This window comes from Ammospiza caudacuta, chromosome 13 (genome assembly GCF_027887145.1).
Source record: "Ammospiza caudacuta isolate bAmmCau1 chromosome 13, bAmmCau1.pri, whole genome shotgun sequence".
Taxonomy (NCBI): domain Eukaryota; kingdom Metazoa; phylum Chordata; class Aves; order Passeriformes; family Passerellidae; genus Ammospiza; species Ammospiza caudacuta.
Window position 1 is genome coordinate 6,357,351 of NC_080605.1, and position 18,469 is coordinate 6,375,819.

Genomic DNA, 18,469 nt, shown 5'->3' on the forward strand with positions numbered 1-18,469 from the left:
TGCAAGGGAATGACAGGAATACAGGTGAGATGATTTGGTCACATAGACAAGCTGATGCTATTTATCTTATTTGTGTGGTAGATGTAAGACAAGCCTTTCTGCTGCATTTCACAAACCATTTCCCCTCCTCTCTGCTTGCTGAGACCAGCTGTGAGATGCTTTGTGACAAAGACCCCACAATAAGAGATACAAAAAGCATTTACTCCAGAAGCTCAAAATACTGCCCTGATTCATCTTTTCAGTTTACATACACTATTATACCTCAGGTTTTTTTTAACTTGTATTTACAGCATGGCAATTAAAAAGCACTGGACCTGTAGGCAGTAACAGCTCAAATACCACATTGAGAAGCAGATTTATTGATCAATAAGGAACAGACCACAGAGCCAAAGTGAGGCATGAGATTGGGAGAGCAGAATCACATCTCTAAAGAGGACAAGACTGTCCTCATTTCAAAGCTCACTGGCACTCAGTGCAGGTCACTGGTGGGCAGCCTGGTCCTGCAATAAACCTGGAATCACCGTTAATTCTGTTAGAGCAAATCACTTGTACCCAGCAAATTTCCTTTCAAAACACCAAATTAGCATGACAGAAAAAAACTCGAATCGATGGTAAAACCCCAAAATGTCTTTAGTAAGTTTCAAAACCTCACATACCATAAGGCTAGCCCTTCACTTCTCTAAACACTGTTTGTGTGTACAAATTTCCCCAAAATAACTTTGGTGTTGGGATGTCAGCCATGATCTGCCTCATGCCTCTCAGGACTGAGATCAAATCCTTAAGAAAGGCTTTGCAGGACTTTTCAAGGCCAGAGAAACCAAGCATACAGTAATTTTCCAAGCACTACATAATGCTTGACTAGGAGAGTTTGCAAAATTTACTACCTTAAATTGAAACAAATAAAAATCAAGCAGTGGGTCCCATTTACCCAAGACAGTCATAAAACCTGATGTATTGGAGGTGATAAGCCTTTTACTAACCTTTGTGTTAAACTTTTTACTGACCTTTCTGTTACCTACTTTTATTGACCATCCTGGCTCTTCAGATTGCCTCAGTTGCAATTCCTCAGTCTGGCAACAGCTCTGATGTTTTCATTTTCTCTTTATACTCTCAGTAGAAGGGGCAAGTAATTACTCACCTACTCACCAAATAAATGGCTTCATTTTCCTAAAGCTGAGCTGAATTTTCTAGAACTGAAATGCTGCAAGAAGAACAGTTTGCTCTGATTCCAGGAGCAGACAGAGCCCATCCATTTCCCATTTGGTGAAACATCCCACAGCACAGTTAGCTCTGGAGCACAAGGGGATTGTAGGTCTCAGTAAAACACAGACAAACTACTGACAGTGTGTGAGCAGTTCACTTCCCAACAGACTGCAGCACTAAATCTTTTTTAAAGCTATTTTCTACAAGTGCTCTTGTACATCTGCAGCCAGACCTATTTCAGGAGCTCAGCATCCAGTCCTCATCCCACACTGGCTTCTCATACTCTGTGCCCCATTGCATGTTCTTTCCATAAACCCAGCGTGGCTGAGAATGGAGAGGAAAAAATAGCTGCATGAAGGCTTTTCCTGAGCCAGTTTAGAGGAGCATATAAAGGTAGAACTGTCTCTGAAGGAAACAGAGTTTTACCTTGAAGAGTTTCTGTGGAGAAACTGAAAAAAGCCTTTTACCAAAGGATGTTTATGCTCTGAATGGTCTGATTGTCTGAAAGCAAATGGAATGAGGTGGGGAGATGGAAGCCAAAACCCCAGTGCCACTGCAGCACAGCAACTCTGGCTTTTGCAAGATGTTCCTTATCAGACAGAGCACTTTGAGAGGGCCTCAATGTGAGTTAAGCACTTCAAGAGACACCACAATTCTGTCTGCATGCACCAGTTCTACTGTAGTGGTGTAAATATAAAAAAACACAGTCCCATCCTAGTCTGGATGCAGCTCTAAAGCAATGAGAATATTTATATTTATATAGTATATTCTGTTAAGGAAAGTGGAATCATTTGTTTCAGGAAAAATTACTTCTATCAGTGTATAATTGTGTTCACTCCATGGGCTATATTATATTACTGTAACAGTGCCAGTAAAAGAAAAATTCCACTTCTAAATGACATTATAATGCTGATTTCAAGCCCGTTCACAGCCCAGGTACTCACTTCAGGGAGTGTGTCACTCTGTGTGCCTCCATTTCCTGCTTCCTCACAGCAGCCCTGCGAGGTTACATCTTCTCAGCAACATATTTTGGCTTTTCTCCGGCTCTCCTGCTCACACACTATACCCAGGAAGTTAAACCTGCTTCCCCAGCTGCTACAGGTTAGTCATAAATGTGGAAACTATTCTTGGGTACTCCAGAGGAAACCTAGCCCCTGTATCCTTGTGGCCTATCCCAGCAGCTGCAAGGGCAGCTTTGTGATTCACTTTTTGGGAGTGAAGTCCAGCTGAGCTACTTGCAGACTGGAAAAATGCTCGGAGAAAATACTGAATAAGAGGGATTAAGCTTTCAAAACAGAATTTCAACTCTGTTTTTGCAAGGACATTACATGGTGTACTCCAAAAAGCAATTTTTCACCCAGACTCTTGGCCAAGAACTGTCAGAATACCAAATCTATGTTTTCTTTATCCCTCTGTTTCTGGTGACTTGTGTGCTGCCCCAGCAGAGTACAGATCTTTCTCTGTCAGCCCCGTTTCACAGGAAGAAAAGGAGCCTGTGTTAGCAAGCTCAGGTTCCTTGGGGCAGGAACAGATCCATCCTGGCGCTGAGACCCTGAGCACACACACTAAAGGGCCTCTTGACCCAGCTACTGCTCCAGCCCCTCCCAAAGCCTGGGGCAGTTTATCTCCACACGAAACAGCTCCAGGGGTTTGCAGCTCCCTTATCAGGCAACCTGAAATTAGCACAGTTTAATTTGTCAGGTTGAAAGCAGCAGTGGTTCAGGATCAGCTTCATGTGCAATGCCACAAGATCTGAGCAGGCACCAAGTGAAAACTAACTGGAGGCAGTTATTGATTCAGCCATCTGCCCTTAATTAACTTATATTGATGCCCCAATACCAATGGGATAAAGTATGGATCAAGCCTGAACTTAGGGCTTGTTCTAAAGGACAGATTAAATCTTGAACTAAACCCTTGCAAAGCTCCTGATTTTCCTCTCTGCCAGCTCACATTTCAGTTCTGGGTGCTAGTAGGATTGCCAGCCCTCTCCACATTTACCATGGACTGAAGTTTGCAGCTGTGTGAGATGTTTGGGGCAGTTCTGGGTGGGTGAGATCCACAACAGCCATCTCTGATGTGCTGTGCTCCAAAACAGCTCTGAGGGCTGAGCAATGTTGATCCAGAAGTTTCCCTACACAATCTGTGTTAATACTTCAATATTTTGGAGCAGGACCACTGGAACTAATTTTGATCATATCAGGATGCATTTATGGAAAGTTTCTTAGCTAATGGGTAAGAAATGTTTGCTAATTGCTGACTATGAGAATACAGGGAGTTGTTTAAAGGTGTCCAGCACAGACAGGGCAGGTGTGGTTCGCACTGAAAGTACTGAAGTGCCTCGGTGGGGGTTGGAAAAAGCCAACAAGTGTTCATGCAGTACACCAGCATGTTCCTAAATCCCAGCTTTTTGAAAATAAAGCAGTAAATCCCTTGATCTTACTGTCCTGATTTAAGAAAAATGTCAGCAATGTGAGCAGAATGTAATCAAGGCAGAGAGGGATGGCAAAGGGATGTCAGGAAGAACAGCTCTGAAGGACATGAACTGCACCAGCCAGCACCCTGCAATGGCTCTGGTGTCCACATTTTAATCAAACCCTCTTTTAATGGGGGAAAAAGGAAAAAAGTGGGATGGATGGGAATATTTTTGTGACAATTTCTTTTGTTCACCAAAATCAGGGAGAAGTTCTACTTCATATAGCAATCCCAATTAAAGGCAGCCCCATAGAAGTCCACAAAGCCCAAGGGCAAATGAAAGAGATTCAAACTCAGAGAGTTCTCCAGACTCCAGGGAGACACTGTGCTGCTTCAAGTACCTTGTGCTTTCCTCTGACTCTACAATCAGAACTTGGGAACACTTGGGAGATCGCTGCTACCTTTTGTTCCCCTTACTAAACCCTGCTGATTGCTGTTCTCAACCAGAAATGCAGTCATATCTATCAGGCATTAATTAACTCCTCATAAATCAACAAATGCACTCCCCACATGATGTGATTTTAATGTATTTATCCTCTGTGTGGGTCTGTAGTTGCAGTGAGGGAGCAGCATCCTGGCAGTGCTTCAGTGGAAGGTGGTGGCCATGTCCTGATTTAACCAGGCTGGGGCAGAGCCGTGCTGGGCCAGCCCCTGGCACTTGTGGGAATCCTCCTGGAGGCTGGCAGAGCTCAGGCACCGTCTGCTCCTCCCCAGCTCCTGGCTCTGCTGTTATGCTCACGGTGAGGCAATCAGGGCAGTGTTCAGGGTTGGGACAGCTGAGCTCAGAATGGAAACAGCACTTTCAGATGGGATGGCAGAACAAGGGGGTGTCTTGTGCTAGGGCCAGCTCAAGCATCAAACACATTTCATAAGCACGGAGTGCAGCCCAGGCTGCCAGCACACCTTATAAAGCTGAGCCCAGGCAGTCCCTGCTGAGATGGCTCTGGGTGGCCTCTCTCAGAGCTGCTGAAGGGAATCTCCTCAAGATCCTTCCTAGGGTCTTTCAAAGAGACATGGCACAAACTGGACTTTGGATTTTTCTACTCATAAGCTTACTACTGCTGGACCAGACCATCAGCCAGGCTTCCAAATTCAAAGCCAGGAAGCACAGCAAACGTAGAGTGAAAGGTACTGGGTCTGAACTGGGAGGAGGGATTGAACCTTATAGACTATGCAAATTTACTGTGTACTTTAAACAGCACTGCATGAACCAGAAACTAACATTACACTAATATTTGTTTATAAAGAACACTTGAGTCTATATCCTATCTGTCTTTTAAATATTTTTACGTGAGCTAGCAAAGCCACAAATAAGGTGCCAGAATGAATTATGAAAATAGAGCTGTATAACAGCTGCAAATATATTGCTCTGTTCTGGCTGTTCACCTCTGTCAACATTATTTAGAACTCACAGGTACAGCTGAGAGAGGACTCTGGCTGATCATTCTTAGTTATGTAGCTATATTTACTAAGATCAGAAAAATGGAAATTCATGTATATGGGAGAAACAAGCAGAAGTATTTCAGGCTCCAAGGATTATTGTTCAGATTTTTGCACCATTTCCTAATGTTAACAGAATGTCTGTCTACTCTTTGTGGAAAATTACTCCACTTGTATGAAAAGCACTGTGAAATGGCAAGTCAAACTAATTAGCAGGTCAACATCAATGAATTAGCAGAAGATAAAGCATCAGTAACCACAGCAAAGCTTAAGAGTAAATAAAAAACCACAGAATGTTGTTTAGAAATGTCTGTGTATTTAATTTAAAAATAAAAGCAGTATGATGGAGGCTCACTGATGGCAAGTATTTGAACTCCTATTTAATTAAAAAAATGTGGCTTTGATAAAGCCATTATACAAGAAGATTGAGCCCCTCTGGAGCCACACAGTTTAAGAACTTCCTTCTCCTTTGGGATCTCTAGGGTTTTAAGTTTAGGGATCCTAAGGACAGGCTGATTATACATTTTTTGTGCTAGCACTGATTGGAGAACAGAGAATTCTGCCTTGGGGAAGCAGGGAGCCCTGAAAGATATTATGATTTAAAAAAAATGGGAAAGAGGACGTGAAAATGGAGTTAGGGGCAAATTATCTTCTTTTCTTGTGCCATCATATTCTTGGTGCTTTTTTAAGTGCTACAAAATTCTGATTCAGAGTGATTTTGTGTGACTGAAGTCCCCAGGCCCCCTCTGTTCTGAGGGACAAAGGCTAACCCTGGGAAGTAGAGACTGCAGCTCAGCAAGCACACCTGCAACATTCAGACTGTCAGGTTGGGCTTTATTTGTTGTTCCTCCATGTGCTAAAACAAGAGTTGTGTGAAACTTTCATGCTCATATAAATAACATTGCTCTGAAGAAACACAACTTGTGTCCTGCTATTTTTTGTATGTCATATCCATACATAAGAGTGTACAATTTCAAAAGAAAAAGGGACATTTTCTGTAAATTAGATACCAGTTCACTAAATAATGATTAGCTGCAATAATCCATGATTTTCAAACAGTTTTTAGGGCAACATCCATGATAAAATATGAGAAGGAAAGGTAAAGGTGGGTTCCTCATGTTTTTTATAGAAATCCTAGAGGAATGTTTTCATTAAGGACAAATCTTTAAAAATAATCAAAAAGCATTTTAGCAATGCAGCAATACCAGCATGATCTTTTGAAACAACTTTTAACATGTAATTTTAATTTTTTTAATGTGTGCATATTTGTTAATCTCTATATATTCTTTTTGTCTAAGAAAAAGATGACCTGAAGACTCAGATTGACAAATTGTGGCGAGAAGTAAATGCTCTGAAGGAAATACAAGCACTCCAGTCAGGTAAAGCAGCTCATGCTGCTCAGTGGCTTCCAAAAGTTCTCACTGCCTCTCTTCTTCACCCCCACCCCTCTCTTTAAGGAGATTTTATGAGTGAGGAGTGCAGCTCCATAAAACCATGGTGTGCCATAGCTTTACTAGACAAGTGTGGAAGAAGCATTCAAGTAAAATCAGGTCTCAGCTACTGGGAAATGAGTGGTGAGTCTTCACAGAGAGTAAGAACTACTTTTGTCTTTGCTATGCACAACTTGAAGCTCTGAATTTTGTGTCATCAAAGGCAGCACAGTGAGAGTTCCTGGGTCTGAGAGTTCAGGTGGTCGGTGAGTTAAGTGCCCAGCTTTGATAGGAACATATATTCAAATGTGAATGTTGCCATAAAACTTCAAAGTTATATCCACTGTGAGTCCAGAAATATTCAGGACCAATGTGCAGAGTCCTTTAAGTATTTCAATAACCAGATGGAAATTTCCAAACAAAATAAGAAGGGTAAATACACATGTACCTACTAGACAGTTGTGCTTTTTCACAGCTGTTGACATAAAACCTGGCATTTAAACATGTACAAGAGGAAATTACATCATTCTCATGAAACAGAATGTATTTTCCTTGGGGTTGGTAATATCTGGGTTGTTCCGTTTTATGTCTTGGGTTACATAGAGCTTTTGGGGCTTTACAAAATATTTTTATTTCAAATGTCTTATAAGAAGGCTTTAGAAGTTTCTTAAAAGAGGGAGCCTGTTCTAGACAAGTAACTCTTGTTTAAAAGTAATTCTTGTGTTGCTTCCAGAAGGAGCTTGAGAGGAAGCATGCAGTGGCTTAGAAATGAAACCAGAACTGGGAGACTTTCTCTCCTCAAAACTTATTTTGAGCTTTATTCTAAATTTATAACCCACACTGTGCAACTGGAATCCAAATCTGGCAAAAAGACACCTATCACCCCCCTAGATCTGACTGTCTTTGTTAATGTCCTTGTAACAACTGAAAAAAGGAGCTCCATTTTTAGGTTATGAACATTTCCAAGACACAGCATAAAAATCCGATTTCTTCTTTTGCTTGAACTTTCTGGGCCTCCATTCTACACAGAGTGAAATGTGAAATGCTGCCACACACCATTTTGCAGCACATCTTCCCTCCCTAAAGACATCCAGTTCTTATCATTGCTGAAGTCTCTCTGATCTTTCCCATAAATATAAATTTGTTAAAGAGTTCCACATTTAATAAATAGGTTTGTTACTCAGGCCATTGGAAGGGTTAAAATTTGAAGGTTAAACCCTAACAGAAAGTTATGACTCTGAAAATGCAGCTAAGGAATACAGTGAATACTACAACTGGAAATACTAAAAACTTGAGACATAGGATGTGGTCCAAAGTGACTTCCATATCCTATTGATCAGACACATAATTATTTTTTTACAAGAAGAGATGACAGGAATTAAAAACAGATTATAGAAATATCAGGACAGAAGATGTACATAAGTACAAGATGATCTTAAGCAATACATGAAATAATCTGCAAGGAATAAGATGCAGGATTCTAATACTAATTGTTACAGGAGTCTATTCCAGGCCTTTGGTACCTTCCTCAGCTCAGAAGAAACATTCCACCAAGGAGGGTTCACCTTGCCATCATTATTTTTCTTGGGAGAATTAGTTTTTCACAAATCTGCATTAGGAGAGCAGGAAGGCAAAGTTTAAGGATTCCCTCCTGTGTTCCTGCCCCCACAGACCTCGGGCTGGAACAACCCCAGCAGCAGCTCTGCAAGGCAACTCCAGTGACAGAGCAGCTGCCAGATTAACCTCTGGTCCATGAAGACTTTACATCAAGACTTCCCCAGCAGAAGTAAAAGCAAACAGATTTATAAATTCAAATCTTAGAAGACTGAGTCCAGATTGTTGTGTAAACTCAGTAATAAGTGTGCGCTTTTTTAATGCATTTATAGATTTAAGTCACTTTACTGCATTTGGATTTAGAGTTTGAAGGGGGAGACTTTGCTGGAAAGAAAATAAATAAATTCCAAGGGAGGTGAATATGCAATCTTCTACAGGTAGAATTACACTTTTAGTAATCACTCGGAGATTTGTATTATGAATTTCAAATCAGTATTTTCCTGGAGAGCAGGACACAATTAATACAGCACATTTCTGTCCTGCCTTTGCTTGCTGGAAATTGAGCTTAGATAAGATGTGAAAATTTACTTTACTTAAATATCACCAATATTAAAAGATATCTAGATCTGTCTCTGCTATAAAGTCAAGTACAGATTTCCCAATAACCAAATTATCTGGCAACAAAACAAGCCTCATCCATTCCATCAGTCTCAGGACTGTTGAAATAAGGTAGAAAATGTGTGAAAGCAGCACTCTTTGGTAAAAGGGGCACTGAGAACAGGCCTGGGTTATATTTCAGCAGTCTGTTCCCAAGGGCACGCTGATGTGCTGGCTGCACACAGGGTCCTACATGAACTGGCGCACCAGCAGGTAAGCCTGACCTTACTCCAAATTTAGGGCCCACTCTGTGGAGTCAACAGCTTTTCACTTGCTGAAGGATTTGTCTGCTCAAGTTCCAAGGTGCTTTTGGAAATTTATCATTTGGAGAACCATTACTGAAAGCTGAGGCCCAGCCTGGTACTGACCGTGCAAACCGCTGTCTGTTCACAGTGTGCCTCCGTGGGACCAAGGCCCACAAGAAGTGCTACCTCATGTCAGAAGGCCCCAAGCACTTCCACGAGGCCAATGAGGACTGCATAGCCAAGGGGGGGACGCTGGCCATCCCCAGGAACAACGAGGAAACGAACATCCTTCGCGATTACGGCAGGAAAAGCGCACCCGGCACGTCCGAGTTCTGGCTGGGCGTCACCGACATGGCCCACGAGGGGAGGTTTGTGGATGTCAATGGCATGGCTCTGCTCTACTCCAACTGGGACCGTGCCCAGCCCAACGGGGGCAAGAGGGAAAACTGTGTCTTCCTGTCTCAGGCAGCCCAGGGCAAGTGGGTGGATGAGGTGTGCCGCACTGCCAAGAGATACGTTTGTGAATTCCTGATCCCATAATCACAAACCAGGCCATGTTTTGGGTTATCAACACACATTTTTGCTTAGTAACCCTTCCTGCTTTGACAGTGGGGAGTTAAAACTATCCCTCTCCTGCCTTGAACTCACTCTTTCCTGAAACACAAGTTTTCTCTGTTAATTTATTTTCTATTCATATGCTAAAAATGTTTAGTGAGTACTCTCATTATGTACAGGGATATATATTATGTTTTGGCCTACATTGTATCATATTTTGGCATATTACTTCAGCCTGATGTTTGGGCTCCTTCACCTCCTATTTCTGCACTTTAATTAGAAAATACTGCTGCATGGTAACCCTTTCCAGTATGAGCAGAAGGGATTCTCTCTATTATAAAGTTTAAGAGGGACTTTGGGATTATGTGAGCTCCTGTGATAAACAAAGATCATCCTTTACAAAGTATAATTGGAATAATCTGTGGCCAAGAGTTTTACCTATGGTTAAGAATACTGAATGAAACAGAAAAATCTGGTGTTAATTGTTTCACTACATGCAGTCCACAGTGATACACTGCTGGAAAAGGGGGAGTAGCTGTTTTAAAACATCAGTTAGTCTAGACATGTTTGCCTCTAAACGTCTCAATTATGGTTAAATATTAGATGTCATTTGGAACATTCCCACAGAAGAAACCAGCCTGGGACTAGATCATGCTCTGCTGTGTGGAGCCTCGCTAAGCCTTGTCTCCTGCAGGTTCAGACAGGCTCTGCCATTCACAGGGAGCTCCAGAAAGCTCCAGGAGTGAGACAGGAGCTCCTTTCTGGCACAGCATTCCCTCCTCTCCCATGGGAAGGACAGCACAGCCCAGGGACACAGCAGAGTGTGGCCAGACCACATGCAAATCTTCCAGTTTAACACCTGGCATTTGAAAATGAAGTAAAATGTGCTGGCTGCTTTTGGCTGGTCAGAACTTCACAACAGAGATTTGCTTGCATGTTATAAATAGCAGTTTCTCTCATTTTGTTTAAATATTTAAATATATTGCTGCTTGGAGGATAATTCCTATTTCTTACCTATTAAACCTGCAAGATTTTCTTAAATTATGCAATAAATCTGCAATTACCATTATTTAATTGTTGTGATATTTTTGACAGCTTATGCACCCCTGTGAAGGCCATTCTTTCTTAGAACTTTTCTTGAGGATTCAAAAATGTATTTTTTTCTACTATTGTACTCACAGGATAAAATTTGGATCCTTGCTGTATAATACAGCCCAAAAGCTCTATAAGATCTATCTACTCAAGGCCTCTGCAATGTGTTGTGTTTAAATTCATTTTCCATCACTTAATGTATTTGTAAAATAATCTGATGCTGAATTCTCTCATTTACTCCTGAGTTGAAATAGAGCAGCAAAAAGGGCCCAAATATATGCAATTTTCTTTTAAAATCTACCAGTTTTTGCTAGGGTTGGGGTAAAAAATTTTGTACATGATTAAAAGTCGGTATGGCTTCTTAACCTCTGATGTGTCTGAAGTAAGTCAGTATCTCAGCATATCCCTACAGCTACAGTCAAAGTGAAAATTTACCACAAATTCTACACCTTGTGTAATTGGCACAGGACTACATTTTCGTGGGCTGTTTTGCTGGTGTGCCCATTCTAAAGAACATGAGCCACTACATGGAGTTCCTCCACAAGGTATAAAATTATCACATAAAAATCTCATTTTTAAAAAATACTTTCTGGTTGATCCAGTAAGAAAACATTTCTCATGTTGAGACTGGCAATAAAAACAACCCTGTGACAGTGGATGGTGCTTGTGGAGAATCCAGCTGAGTTCCTGGGATCAGCCCTGATTACATTGCAGAATCCTGGAATGCACATGGAGCTCTTGAGATCAGAGACAGGTAATGAAGAAAACATCTTCAGCTTCCCTTTCTATGCTCTGCTGTAGAAACACTGGGATAAACAGAAGACAATGGGCTCATAGAAATTTTATAAGCATATAAACCTTCTCGGAATTTTACCTGCACAGCATTATATTTTTAGATATAAAAAAATATTAAATATATTTGCCAATATATGGTAATTGAGTGGCACCCACTGGATTTTGCTAACATACATGGGGTGTTGGGAGACTTGATGTAGCCTTGCCCACCAGAGACAAGCTTTGCTGCCTTTTGTCAAAATTTTAAGCCCAGATTTTCTAGTCTTCATTAGATGCCCTATGAAACTTGAAATTCTGGTAGTGTTAAAATAAAATCAGACAGTTCTAAATGTCAGAACTGTACCCGCTCCCACGTGTGTATGTTCAGTAATGTTAATGACTACAGCCTAAGTCCATGAGGGCACTTCTAGGAAGGGTTAATGAAGAAGTTGCTAATAGCACCACACCACCTGAGCAGTGCATACCATAAATCACTGTACCTCAACCTGAATTCTGATGGTTTGCCAGACACCACCAAGCAGGCTGCAAAATGGTCTCTCCCCTTTCACAAAAATCAATCCCATCCACACTACCAAACAATCAAGGCAAAATAAAGAGAGATCTGTTACTATGAGTAATAAAAAATATAATAAACTCATATGAAACACATTATGGCAATGAGGTACAAAATACTCCATTTCCACAAGACCAGGCAATCAGCATTTTGCTCAGGATAGTAGGTGGTCCTTGGTTTTCAGAAAGGTTGAGAAGTACTCTAAGCCCAACGGAAAACAGCTTTTTCTAGCTATAAGCAATTTATTGGTTGGCTGGTCCATGTAATAACTATTTACTAAGGAATACATTAAGCACTCTGTAACCTTTAACAAATTATTTATAAGTGCTAATTAATGAAAACCATCCTTTTGTTAGCATGCTGTCAGCATGATTAATCTGTTCTTAGTGTCTTGAAAGACAGATGCCCCCAATAGCCTCATTTGGCTTTCTTGGCAAGTGGGAATAAGTAGGAGTGAATAAACAAGGTTACACAGGAAACACTGATTAGAAGGAAATGATTACCATATGAATTGGGTAATTCTGCTGAAATATTGAGGGAAGGTGATCAGAATAGAATGTTCTGGAGACTCCGCCAGGTTTCTTTCCCAGGCGCTGAGTTTGTAGTGTTGCATTGAAAGAAGAGAAAAAGGCCTTTGGTGAATGGGCAGGGAAATGTCAAGCTTTACTCGAGGTACAGATGTTCTTCATTATGCAGGGTACAAAAAAATCTTGGAGAAAGAAGCTCATTAGCAGAGCTAGGTGAAGAATGGGTTGTCTGGTTTTGTGGTCAAACAAAAAGAAAATAAAACTGACCATAAGTCTCCCTTAGCTTCCATGTCAACTGGATAGTATTAAAAGGTGATTTTCATACCTTTTTTTGTCGTGATACAACAAACTTCACTTCAGTGAAGAACCCCTTCTTCTCTTACCTGTGCTTCTTGCCACCCCCCTGCTTGGCAGAGTATTTACAGCCACAGGCACCTCTGCTTCCCTCTTGTGTCAGGAAACAGGGCAGGGTCCTCATTCTTCTGTCAGATCAAGACACAGCTGACTTTTATTGAGGAAAAATTAAATAGTGTGTTACCGAGCTCTTCTCCCAAAGGGATGACACTTGATGCTAAGAGCTAATGAATCATGTGAGAAACATTCAGGAATATGATCTTTAGCTGAGATCTGCTTTTTAACACTCTTACATGGTACATTTGAGTATTCCAACTAGTCCCTGAATATTGTAGCAGAGGATCCCCATTAGATGATTGTGTGTAGTTTAGGGCTACAAAAGTGTGTGCTTGGAGATATTTATTAACATACTTTGGGAGTTTCTTGTTACCATCAAAGACAGAATAATTGTCATGAGTTTTATCAGTTTGATCAAAGAGTTAAAAGGCTGGATTCTCTCTAGCAATGGAATAGGGGTCCACATAGAAATGCTTGTGCCAAGAAAAGCAATTTAGAAGTGAGTAATGAGAGCACATTGTTAACCATTACTCTTAAAAGATATATTTTTCATTTTTAAAGGCTGCACAAGCACAGATTATTTTTGGAAGTAACTCTCCCTTTGGTCCCTCTTCAAACCCAGAGAATATATATATATATATATATTCTCATAAGGAAAGGTCAACACCTTAAATCAAATATCGTGTGCAGTCAAAGCAAGACTTTCAAGGGAGCTCATGACCAGGTTTTAAGGAGTATATTCTGACCCAAGATCCAAGGTCCAACAGTGTTCAACACTCAATATTTGAGCCCTTTTAAAAGTCCAGCTACCTGGTGCCAACATGGTATTCTAGGCATTGGAAACTTTTCTCTCTGATAGAGCCATACCAATGCACTGTGTTTTCCAGGTCACTGTCTACCAGCTGAAATGAAATCCAATGCAGCCATTAATTTGCACTTCCACAAATGCTTCTTTTTTTTTCTTTTTAGATCATCTCTAAATTAAGTTAGTAGATTAGGCAATTGTGACTGTTTTTTTTTTTTATTACTGAATTACAGGATCAGTAGATATCAGGAATGTAAATTACTGTAATGGTAGCCTTTTACTGAATTCAAACTGATTTTCAGGCAGAACAAGAATTAGCTGGAGGTCCATGAAATAGTCCACTGAATTGTTAGCAACATGCATAGGGGAAGAATTCCCACAGTCTTACCAAGGAAACAAAATTATGACTGCAAAGCAGATGTGATGTGTTTTACTGGCACCACAGAGATTCAGAGAAAGATGGAAAGAAAAGCAAGATCAACAGATAATTGTGCACAGTGATCCAAAGGGAAACAAGAGGGGGTGTAGAATGACCTATGGTAATTTTTTATGCAAATGCATTACTTAAATGATTTGAAAATACAAGGTCGATTCAAATCCCTCACAAGTGAAATGTCACTATGTCAGTTGTTAATAGCAAAATCAGAATCAGGTCAAGATTTTTCAGAGTATTTTAAAATAAGTTTACTGCAGTCCATACTGCACTAACTTCTCTAAGTCTTGTTTTCCTTGACCTAATGCTGCTGCTAGCCTGTGGAAAAATAAAAGCTCCACTGAAGTGTTTTTGCAGAATTTAACAGAAATATTGTTTTTCTTTGTAATAGTAAAGAAAAATCACTAGGATGCTACCAATTTACCAGGATATGGAGCTGACAAGCACACCCCATGCTATGTTACCTGATTTTGTCTCAAACTGCTCCAAACTGAGACTTGACAGGGTTTTGTGTTGTCAGTGGGTAGTGAAGCCAAACTCTGAACACACAGCTGAGGCTGCTGTGACACCCAACTGCAAGCTGCACTCTTGAAAGCAGACAGCAAGCAGAAATGGTGTCAGATAAACCCTGACAGCTCTTCTAAATGGTTACATGAAAACTTGTAGTGATCTTAAGTCTGGTTGTGTTAATTGGTAACCCTAAGTGCATTAAGGTCTTTCAGAGGAGGGGAGAAATTCTGATAATATACAACAAATATTATGACATTTCTCTATTGTGATTTCTTTATTACTTGGTGGCTTTCTAAATTAAGTTGTATGTTTTTTTCCCAGAATATTTTCATATGTAAACTACCATCTTCAAAGAGAAATGTGTCATAAAGGAAAGCATTCTGCACTGTAGGCTGGGCACCTGCTGAAGGGATTTTGAAAATCAAAATGGATAAAAATGGTTTGTTAAAGAATTGAAATACAAAGGGCAGAGACAGGGAGCTGTCAGACTGCTTCTAGTCCTCGGGATCCACATTCTCAAAACAATTTTGCCATGTATGAGATAACTCCTGCAGGAGGGTTTCCAAAGTGTCTAAAGTGTTAAAAAAAAAAATAATTACAAACAAGCTACAAGAGGATCCAAGAGCCCAGGCTGTGTCAATTCAGTGCTTGCTGACAGTGAAAGGTGAACTGAAGTGAACCCAGGAAATGTCTGAGACTTTGCCTGGTGCTACAGGAACTCCACTGCAGAAAATCTCCTGAGCTTCGGGGGCACTTGGAGAAGCCAAGCAGCAGCAGGATGGAAAGTCAGGGCTGTGGCTTCTGAGAGATCCACTGAGACTCCAAAGGGTCTAAGGGCATTGAACTCTGGTCAGAAACACCCCACTATCTGCTGAGGCAGAGCAGACAGTGAGGTGGGCACTAGCCCACGGTCCTCCAGGAGTGAAAGATTTCCACTATCTACTTTCACTATTTCACCTCAGAGCAGCTGAGTTCAGAGCCCCCAGGGGCAGCAGCCCAGCTCTCCTCAGGGATGGCTGGGGAGCTGAGCTGCTGGAACCCCATCCAGGGAGCACAGCATGCCCAGCACCTCACAGGGTGCACTGGCTGCTGCTCCTGCAGGGACAGGCTTTGCTTCTCCTGGGGCACAGCCTGCTTCTAACAGCTTCCAGCCCAGCAGCACCCCAAACCAGAAATTACCCCTAGACCTTGGCTGAATCACCCAAATCTGGGAACAAACCCCAAAACCAGACACACCCCACACCCAGCAGCACTCCCCAAACCCAGCAGCACACATCTGACACACACAGAAACACCCCCAAATCCTGAAGTTCCCCCCTAATTGGCAGCACCCACCACACTCAGGCACATCCTCAAAACACCTCCAAACCCACAACCACCCCCAAGCCCAGGGACACATCTTAAACCCACCAACAGTCCTGCACATCCAGGAGGAACCACAAGGCATCACTGAACCAGGCACCTTCCCCCAGGGCAGGGAGTACCGCAAAGCTGGCAGCACTGCCCAGCAGGCTGAGGCTGTGCCATGTCTCAAAACTGCTCCAGCCTGAGACTCGACAGGGTTTTGTGTTGTCAGTGGGTAGTGAACTCAAACTCACAGCTGAGGCTGTGTGTCCAGAGGCTCCCAGCCCAGACAGGACAGAGAAGGCACTGTCAGTCCCAGGGAGGGAGAGAATCCGCTGGTGCCAGGCCCTAATATTGACCTCGAGAAAGGCAGAGGAGGATGGCTGACAAATGACAGTGGGGTCACCCAGTGCAGATGAGAAGACTTTACTGAGCTGGGAGACAGGGGCCCAGCCCCAGGGCCTGCACACGGCTGCTCCGGGGGTGGATTTTGGGGCGGCTGTAGGGCTTCCTGTCCCGCCGCTCCTGCCGCAGGACGTGCCGGGTCCGGATGGGCCCGAAGTGGGAGCAGCTCTCCCTCCTCACGGCCCTGGCGCAAGGGGAGCGGCCCCAGGCAGGGTCCTGCCGCACCATTGCCGGTGGCCAGGGCGGTGGTGAGAGCCTGGAGAGTCTCTGCCCAGCCAGAGGGAGCAGCAGGACACGGGCAAGGCCTCAGAGCCCTGCAACGCCCTCCTCCCTCACAGCCCCGGGCAAGCGCCTTCCTCAGCAGCCCCCGTCACCTGTGCAGGTCACAGTGACACCCAGCATCCTTCCAATACTGCCTTGGGTAATGACGTCACAGTGGCTGCTGTGACATGGCCACTGCCCATCTGTGTGCACACAGTGCCCCCAGTCTGTGACAGCTCCAGTTTGAATTTATCGATTCCTTGTTAAGTGGTTTGTTCTGTTTGTACCCCCATGTCCTCCCTGAGCTGGCTCACCCCTGGGTTTTACCCTCCCTCAATGCTGTCCCTCATGCCATTCCCCGCCCCTTGTTCCAGCTCTTTCCCTGCCTGTCAAGGCAACCCAGCCGCTTTTGTTCCCAAACCTTCTTTGCCACTTTAACCTCAGGCCAATCCCTGATTGCAATACCCCTTTAGAATTCCCGTTCCTGGAGACCCCATTGGCCCATGTGAGCCATCCTCTTCAGCCACTACCCCAAGTGGCCCCAGACACTTGATGTAATCCCCTCACTCCTCCCCTGAGGATTCCTTATTGGTTTGCCTTTTGTGTCTGCCCCCTTTGTAAAACTGTATCTGCACAAAAGCCCTCGCACAATAGTGTTTAGTGCTTTTTATCCTGCTCTCTACACCTGGAGTAAACCCTTCCTTGTGGAATTTCAAGACAGCCTTCTCCTTTCTCCTCTGCCTGGTCCCGGTCGCGGCTTGTCTCTTGCACCGTAGAGCAAGTGGCTCTGAGGGTTCTGCCTCTGGTAAATGCCCACCCTGAGGCAGTTCCCCACTCCTGGCACAATGCCGGTGTTTCAAGGGCCAGCCCAGGCTCCTGTGGGCTGTGTCGGGACAGGAGGCCTTGTGCGTGCTGGCAGGGACCCTGGCAATGTTGGGCACAGCTTAGTGGGAGCACAGGGACAGCTGTGGGGGAGGAGAGAGCTCTTAGAGGACCAGGATGTACCAAACAGGGAACTGGTTGAAAAGGTTGGGGCTTGGTGATGTCAGGAAAATCCACAAACACCAGAAGTTTACATCCAAAAAGGAAATTGACTTTTTTCTTCAACTTTTTTCCAATAAAGGAAAAAAGTCTATCAGGCCACATGCCCAAGACGTTTCCTCTGTCCAGTTCTGAAGTACAGTGCCTTCCTTTATCCCAAACTCCCAGCCACCTGCTGCTCTCTTCCTTTCCCCAGTGGTTGAGGTACTAGGAAGGTGCAGCCTTCTTCAAGTGCCTACCCCATATTCTCGCTTGAAACCACTATTCTACCCCAAAGTTCAGGCCCCCTTTTCTACCTCACGAGCCAAACTGCCAGGGCGCGATAAAAAAAAACACTGTCCAAGGTCAGTGGAGACATTAAGACCCATTTCAAAGACTTTAACGCCCGTAATACCCATCCAAATAATTGCAGACACTAGGAGAGGCGTGTGCTATCAATGACATGAAAGTGTGCCACGGGACCTTGCAGGCAAATAAATTCTCCGTGCTTGGTAAGCTTGGGGGTCAGCAGCTCTGTGCGAGTGGCGACATGCCGCTGTCGCGACAGGGCTGGGGCGGCTCAGGACGCGGGGCTGGAACAAGGGAGGCTCAGGGAGCCCCGGCGGTGACTGAGGTCCCCGCCCGAGGACTGTGCGGCGCCCGAAGCCGCGAAAGCTCCGCCCCAGGACCAGCACCCCCGAAGCGAGCCGTGCTCCGGGGCCGGCACCCCTCAGCCCGGCGGTGCTCCAAGGCCGGC

The 18,469-nt window shown here is 43.4% G+C and overlaps 1 protein-coding gene across 2 annotated transcripts; it reads left to right on the top strand.

The window, feature by feature from the left end:
- Positions 1–4,622: 4,622 nt before the first annotated feature.
- Positions 4,623–10,302, top strand: CLEC3A (C-type lectin domain family 3 member A). 2 transcript variants are annotated; one of them, XM_058813738.1, is made up of 3 exons: positions 4,623–4,803; positions 6,414–6,494; positions 9,150–10,302. In XM_058813738.1, exons 1-3 carry the CDS (start codon positions 4,689–4,691, stop codon positions 9,539–9,541), a joined length of 588 nt encoding a protein of 195 aa, XP_058669721.1. In that variant the 5' UTR covers positions 4,623–4,688; the 3' UTR covers positions 9,542–10,302. The 2 variants fall into 2 exon arrangements, with proteins under 2 accessions (XP_058669721.1, XP_058669722.1); XM_058813739.1 differs by lacking the exons at positions 4,623–4,803; positions 6,414–6,494 and adding an exon at positions 6,543–6,689.
- Positions 10,303–18,469: the final 8,167 nt, after the last annotated feature.